We start from the raw sequence: 8,389 nt of genomic DNA, 5'->3' as shown, positions 1-8,389 counted from the left end.
GGCAATTACTTGTCTTATGACCCTTGCTCTTATGAAACTCACAATACTCATCATCATTCCACCAATTTGGTTTGACCTTTGGTTCATATGGAGGAAAATCTGGAACTGTGATCACTTTGTTTGCCACAAGCTTTTTGAATACTGATTCAAGTGGTTCTCCCAATGGAGTGTACTTCCTTCGTGGTTTAGAAGTTGTTTGATTGTTCACTTGATTGTTTGTAGAACTTGATCCTGAAAAGATGAATTTGGGTCGCACTGTGTTGGCATCAACAACACCATCATTGACTGTGTTCTTGTTTTTATTCCAAAATCTTGGCTTGTCTTTTCCTTTAAAGTCATCTTTGTTTTCCTTGAATAGCTTGATGACTCCTTGTTCAATTAGGACCTTTTCTGTTGCTAAGCCCTTTTCAATAACATCTTTGAATGTAGACAAACAAGCTTTTCTGAGATCATAGCCAATAGCCTTGTTAACATTTTGTGTGAACATTTCTACCATTTGTTTTTGTGGAATCTCACAAGAGCATCTGCTGGCTAGATTTCTCCATCTTTGTAAAAATGTTGTGAAAGATTCTCCTTCCTTTTGTTTCGTATTGCACAAGGTAGTAACTGAGACATCTGTTTCTATATTGTAAGAGAAATGCTGAATGAATGCCTCTGCTAAGTCGCCCCATGCCTAAGCTCTGTGGGAACAACCTCATCAAGTATGTTTCTTCTGTCGCTACCTCAATGCAAGCTGTGAAGAATTGTCTTATGTGTGCCTTGGGGTCTCCTTTCCCTCTATACTTGTCAAATTTTGGCATCACAAAGTGTGCAGGAAATGGAGGCATTGGAATGCTCTTATCGAAGGGATAAGGACATATATCTCTCATAGTGTATGTTGGTTTTGATGTACTCATGTCCTCCATTTTCTTTTGTAAATCTCTTATTTGTTGCTCCAAATTATTTTTGGGAGGAGATTGATTTCTTGTAGCATACCCCATGTTTGAAACACCCATTTGAGGAGGAGCTTGTTGCATGTATGGATGATACTGATCGTAGACATGTCCATATGGAGGTCTATATTGTTGCGACATGTATGGAGCACTTGGCATAACTTCTTGTTGAGGGACCCCATATCTATTTTGTGCATATATACCATATTCAATAGGCCTTTCATTTTCCATTGTGTTGCCCCCAATTTTGACATGAGGTCTCCTTGTGTCAAAATTTTGAGGATGTCCTTGAGTATCCACTTGTTTTGATTGATCCATACCTTGAGCATGTGTTTGAGCATAAGGCCTCCATGATGGTCTTTGAGTGTAAGTATCATATGTTTGAGCTTGTGTATGTGGGATTGCTGGCTTTTGAAGCAAAACTGATGGTGACTCAGGCATCACATTCGGTCCTCTATTTCCTCCACTATTTGGCCTCCTTTGATCCATGTTGGGTTGAATTTGTTGTGAGGGTCGACTTTCTATAAGTTGAGATAAGTCAAAATCATGCGGTATTTTAGCTCCACTTTTTGCCATCATGTGTAAAAAGTATTGACGATCTCTCCTCATTATCTCTTCAACCAATCTATTGAAATGAGGATTCATTATGGATTCTTCTATGTCTGCTGATAGTATTGAAGAGTTGTCCACATTGTCATTGTGTGTAGTATTGTTGTTTATAGTGTTTGTGGTTTCCACATTTGGATTATGTCTATAAACATTCATGTCTAGTAATGTAGTGTGCTCAGGATTGTAGAATAGATCATTGTCATACTCATAAGAACTCATGTTTATGGATTCTTGAGCTTCTTTAGCTATTCTCCTAGATTTTTGAAGGCGGGTTTCAACCATGAACTAGGTGTTTGACCAATATGTGAGAGACTAGATGAAAAATGACAAGAGTATGGAAGACCAAGAGTTGTATGGAGTGTAAATGAATCTTGAGGTGTACTTGCAATGTCCAAAGTGTAAGACCAAGTATGTAAGTAGTAGAGTAGGTGTGACTTCCAAAGAGAGGATCATTTCTCTTGATGAGGTATGCTGACCTTGACTCTAAGTAAGACCAAATGAGACCCAAAGGTAAGAAACCTTGATGAGGGACCACTTAGCAAAGTGTAGTAGTATGTAGTGTGTTGAAAGAGTATAGTGAGGACAAGCAAGTGACCTTTTTGACTCAAGTTTAGACAAGTATGAATGTAAAGTGAAATGTGAAGCAATGATGGACTGTGTGAAACCTTAGGACAGGTTAAATGCTAGATGAAACCTGAAGAGACAACCTAGGAAGCTCAAGTATTCCGAAACTGATTTTCTTTGTTTGCTGGACTCTGAAATTTGCAATTTTGAACACAGACGCGACTGTATCCTTCACAGACGCGGTTTCCTGACACAGACGCTACTCTGTTAAACACAGACGCGATTCTGAGATTTTCTTGTTGATGTTTGCTGGACTGTAAAGTTTTTTTTGCCCTTCTGAACATAGACGCGACTGTATACTTCACAGACGCGATTCCTAGACACAGACGTGTCTCTGTTCGACACAGATGCTTCTAAAAACACAGACGCTATTCTGTCCTTCACAGACGCGGTTAAAACAGACATAGATGCGTTTCTGTAAACTTCGTGCAATTTTTCCAATCTGTGAAGTTGTTTTGTTGTGACCAAATCCGACTGTTTGACTGTTTTTTGTGACAAGAGGACACAATGTTGATGACTCAATGTTTGCAAATTGTCTAGACTCCAAAAGTGTGTTGTTTGATGTAAAAAATTTTGCATACACTTGAAGACACAAAAGACACAATTTTTTGTTGTTTGGTCTTGAATGTTTGAGTGTTTAGCATAAGACAAGCACAAATCTTAGGGCTGGCCAAGACAATAGTTATTGATCCCACATAGGGTTTTACCCCCGAGGCTACGCTATTCAGAGTGGATACTTAGATGCTTGACCTCACTGGCTCCACCCTCGGCACTCACTTCTCGGGTCAGCCAAGCATCAGTCCCCATGAAAACTCCCCATGGCGAACTTTGTATCTCTACTAAGAACCATATGTGTGTGGGCCACTACCAGAGGTCCGACCTCCTGCCCCAACAACTAGAAGGATTTGGGCCTCTAAAACAAAAAGGTGCTAATAAGGGCATCCGCTCGTGTGGCCATACATGCGGCACTTTCAGCTCTGTAAATACAGAAGGCTCCCAGCCGGTAGGGGTTATGCCCTACAAATGATCAAATAAATTTGATCAAATGGGTTTATGGGGAGACATAGTGTCGGTATGAACTAATCAGCGCATGTTATTCATAGTTTTCACCATGAATACATTTGATTATAGTGGTTCGGATGAGGTGGGTTTTCCTCGCTACCACTTGGGTCGTTCTCTTCTCACTAGTAGTCCTAATGACCACACGGGAAGACAAGCCCTCTAAATATTGAACAAAAAGAGCCTATTGCTCAAGACACAAAAGACAATGATTCAATTTTAGTGCACCAATGGAAGTGTTTGCTAATCTATGAAAACAAGGCACACAAAAAAATTACAAAACCCTAGCAAAGGCCCTGCAACAAAATTGTTAGTAGTTTGGTTTGTTTCAAATGATAACCCCTTCCTGTAAGAACACAAGTTAGGTAAATTTTAGAAAACCCAAAAGACTTTATGAAAAAGGGGCCTTCAACAAAAACTTTTTTGCCTCCAAAGCAAGCTGCACAAACTTAGTTAGCTAGATCTGCAAGGGTTAGCCGAAAATAAACCAGATCTGAAACCCTAAGTATAAAATCCGAAAACCCGAATTAAAGAAAATTGAAAAATTTGCAAAACAGAAAACACAGACGCAGTTATACCAGACACAGACGCGTCTGTACGACACAGACGCGGTTCGGTAATGCACAGACGCGCTTGGATACCGCAGACGCGATAAGATCAAGCACAGACGGGATTTAAATTCACAGATGCGGTTCCAGAAACCTGCAAAAATAAATCTAGCAAAGACACAGGCGCGATTAACGATATTGCAGACGCTTCTGAAACACAAAAACGCGATCCGAACGCTCGCAGACGCGGAAAAACCTAAAATGTCGTCGAAAATTGTCCGATCTACAACTTCAAAACTGCGAAATGTGCAACAAAAATGTTAAATGCAAAGGGACAAGGGTCCCACCGGGCGTGCCAAAATGTTTATGGTGAAAATGGATAACAATAATAACAATATTGAAAGGCTAAATGAATCCAACCACTAAACCCTAGCCTAACAATCAACAAAGATCCACCATAACATATGAAGATTACCTAAGACAATGCAAATCAAATGAAATCACAAAGATTATACCATCACATGTCCAATAGGGTTTTGATCTCCATTCTTCCTATCTCCATTGATCTTGCTTGATATATTTGCTCTCAGATTTTTATATGCACAAGAGCTCAACAAAGAACGGAATGTGGTTGCAAGTAGGATCGTAGTGTAGTCAATTGATCAAATCATTAGTCATTTGGGTTTGATAATGAAGAAAGCATCTCCTTAAATAGAAGACACAATCAGAAATGGAGGGTTAAGATTGAGAGGTGTAAAAAGAGAGGTCGGCTAGGATTAGAGGGTAGGTAGAAGAAATAGTAAAATACTGAAAGGGGTAGGTAGTGTAGGAATTAAGAGATGAATGACATGTGTCATGTGTAGAAAAAGATAATGAATTAATTAAATAAATAAAGATTTATTTAATTAATAGAAGAAGTAGGATAATTAAATAAATAAAATATTTATTTAATTTAGGAAAGGGATAATTTAAATAAATAAATGTATTTATTTAAATGAGAAATAAGGCTAGAAGAGGATAAATGAATTAATTAAATAAATAAAGATTTATTTAATTAATAGAAGAATTAAGCTTAGATAATTAAATAAATAAAATATTTATTTAATTAGACATGACAATTTTAGGTGTCTACAGTAACTAGTATTCTTACAAAGCTTTAGGTCATTACTTATTTCAAATGATTATCAATTTATAACTAGGACTTATATTAGTCAAGAATGTAATCACTTGTTAGGTTAGAACCCTTGCCATATTCTCCGTTCTCCATACTAAATAAGGATATAGAAACATGAGATTTATACCATTTCACAAATTTGTTTATAAAATAATTGAGGATTGATCTTCTTGGCTTGAATTCAAAGCTAAGCATGGGCATGACAATCATGTTCTAAATTATTTCAACATCATCGTGAAATCGGCTCCTATTGATATGATTCATCAAGCTGCAATTCTATGCACCATTATAAAGTGGAACGAATATAATTCATATCTAGATACTCCTTTTAAGAACTATAAACCCTTTATGCAGTTTTATTGGCTTTCTCCCTATTGCTTATGGTTTCAAAATACAATGCCAAGTGGAATCTCTAGCCCATTAGATCTCAATGGATCTATCAGTTTCAAATAGTATGATATAGTAATGTTGAGCCTACTTAGCTCGTTTTTCTATCTATATTCTATATTAGGGTCACCCCATTAGATCTCATCTTATACATTCTAGAATTTTTATTGCCCTTTATTCCTTTTTAATAACATGTAAACTTTTGAACAATTATTTCTATTCATGTCAACAAGTCCACGTTGCATGGAGATGCATTTATAATTTTAATCCCTTCAGACCAAACTCTTTTTTTTAGCATGCAACTTTGTTTTGAGACTATCCCCAAATTCTAGTAAAATACACTCAAATTTGTCATGCATTCAAAGTGAAAATTAATATTTTTGTTTAGATACATAAAATATCTAGTATCTTCTCAAAATTTATTATGGATATGCATTTTCTTATGTATATTAAAGCTATTAATTTATATAATGTATTGTTACAACTTTAGGTCTACGCTAATACTTGGTTCTAGAAGTTATGGACTTGTACACTCTCATTGACCTTCAAGTTAATGCTATTCTATGATTGATCATGTGCCACCTTCTCCTACTTGTTGAGATGCCTCTCCACCTTAGGGGTGTGGCTCTCTAACACATGGGCGTCATCATAGTTGCAATCATAGCTCTAGATTTTTTTTGCAAGACTCTCCCCATCATAGATGTGTGGTTAGTCTCCCCTACCATATGAATTCTTCCACTTCTCAGCATGGTCATACTAATTGACTTGACATAGGAGAAATTCTCCACCTATAACTTGCAAATTCTCATGTGCATGCTACTCTTATTCAAGAAGAAGACAAAACAAAGATGATACAATTGCAAGTTGAAAGTCTATTCTTGATAGCTAAGATCTATTTATTGGTGAAACATTCCTCCTAATAATGATAATGACAGAGTTTCACAAGACCTTTCTACTACTTTTTATATAGATTTATTTATTTGTATAATATAAAGATGTATAATACTCATCATTTTTAAAATAATGAAAATTGGATACGCTTCTAAATGATAAGTCAAGACAATCTCTATTTTCTTAAATGGTCATTGACCAACAATGGTGTGCTCTAAATTGCAAAGTCAACAACCCCTTAGATTGTTTAGAACTCCAATAATAACTCCCTTGGGTGTGGGTCTCACACGTGATTACTCACTGCCCTTTAAAATGAAACATGTGTTGCATTCATCTTCCGCAGGTCGCGTGCCCTAATTCCTTTCATTGGTTAAGCCAAGTATTTATAAACAAAAAGATATTAGAAAATGATTTCTTCTTCATATGCAGAAGATTGGAATAATATTTAAGTGCAAAATACACGTTGTGATGGTCGACACAGGTTGGCAAAGGACGAAGTAATGCACAAGGAATATCTTCCATAGCTCTGACTTCTCAATTTCCACAAGGAATCATTCATTACACACGCTTATTTAGTGATGGCTATCAATCCAAATCTCTACCATTCGAAGATATCTATTATAAAGGCAAAGATCCGAATTAAACATCTACATCTTTTTCCCCTTTCAGTTTCTGATAAGTTAGAGCGGGATATCTGTGAATCTCAAAAATGTTTCAGGTCCATCCTCACTCTTCCATCTCATCTCCCCATGTTTATATCGATCAAAGATTTTGTTCAACTTCGCCTACCCACTTAACAGTTTGGAAGAAATCCCTCTTATTCAATGGTAATGGATTTACTGTTTTCGATTCGTTGGGTCATCTGGTTTTCAGAGTAGATAACTATGCATCCAATGTGAAGAGTGAAGTACTTCTAATGGATGCTGCAGGCCAACTTCTTCTTACATTACGGCGCAAGGTATTCTTCCTATATTTTCTAATCTTTGTTGACATTATTAGCTAGATTATTCCCACCGTCTCTCTCTTAGATGAGGTCTGACATCTTGTTAGGATTTTGCAGAAATGGAGTCTTAGGAAGAGATGGGAAGCATTGAGAGGAGATCCAGTAAGGTCTGAGAAGCCTAAATTTAGCGTTACAAAGTCTTTAGACTTTTCAAATAAAACCACCGCCAACGTATTTGTAGATGGAAGTAAGCAGATTAAGTACTGCCATTACCAGATGGAAGGGTCGTTGTGCAAGGCATCGTGCACAATATTGAATAAAGCGGGAGAGATCATCGCGCAGATTAAACGAAAGGAAGCTAAGTGTGACATAATGTTAGGGAATGATGTTTTGAGCCTGTTTATCGAAGCCGGAGTAGACCAAGCATTTGTAATGGGGTTGCTCATTATGTTTAATCAAATAGACTAAAAGAACATTCACGGAATATGGTAGCCACTCGGCTGCAGCATATTTTCTTCCTAAGTTGCCCAAATTTCCAAACGTATACGGTGCAGATTTAGTCCCGTACAATATTTTTGAGATGAAATTGGCAATTCTATTAGAAAAGACTGTGCAGAAAACATATCGCAATTGAAATTGGAGGACGATGGCAATTCACTGACAAACTTCTGCAAGCAATGTACAATACAAACACTGTGGCCCTGTCAAAGTTACAAGTTTAACCGTGATCGTTTCCTTTGAAATAGAGATGAGTACAAACAGAGGCTATAAACTGTATCAGGAAATTTTTGAATATCTATACTAATAAAAATGGATTCCACTATTTGTATGAAGAGTAGAGTAATAAGACTTCTTAAGGTCTTTATAATACACTTCAAATTATAGTTAATAGAATTTAGATAAAAGACTAATCATTGAGTTCGTTGTGCTTTGTTAAATATTTTCGTCATTAAAGGGATTTCAATCAATAAATTTCCTTTTTATTATTTTTAAGGTTGCGAGTCTTAAATATTAGAATGTAATTAATATCTGCAAATTATTCTTTCAAATTAAATGGAAAGAATCAAATGAGGGATCTTTCTCTCTTTCTTTCGAGGGGCTTATCCATCCTATTAAGAGAATGCTAATGAGTAATGGTTCATTTGTTTAGGTAGTAATTTACATTATTTTTTATTATTAATAATCAAATAGTAAAATGCCCAAATAATATAGGAAGGTCATG

At 36.4% G+C, this 8,389-nt stretch overlaps 1 protein-coding gene across 1 annotated transcript; it reads left to right on the top strand.

The window, feature by feature from the left end:
* Positions 1-6,802: 6,802 nt before the first annotated feature.
* LOC131039272 (protein LURP-one-related 5-like) lies at positions 6,803-7,635 on the top strand. Its single transcript, XM_057971975.2, has 3 exons — positions 6,803-6,942; positions 7,098-7,182; positions 7,285-7,635. Exons 1-3 carry the CDS (start codon positions 6,803-6,805, stop codon positions 7,633-7,635), a joined length of 576 nt encoding a protein of 191 aa, XP_057827958.2.
* Positions 7,636-8,389: the final 754 nt, after the last annotated feature.

The sequence above is a fragment of the Cryptomeria japonica genome, chromosome 10 (genome assembly GCF_030272615.1).
Source record: "Cryptomeria japonica chromosome 10, Sugi_1.0, whole genome shotgun sequence".
NCBI lineage: Eukaryota > Viridiplantae > Streptophyta > Pinopsida > Cupressales > Cupressaceae > Cryptomeria > Cryptomeria japonica.
The sequence above is the reverse complement of the archived record's forward strand: the minus strand, read 5'-3'. Positions and strand labels throughout refer to the sequence as shown.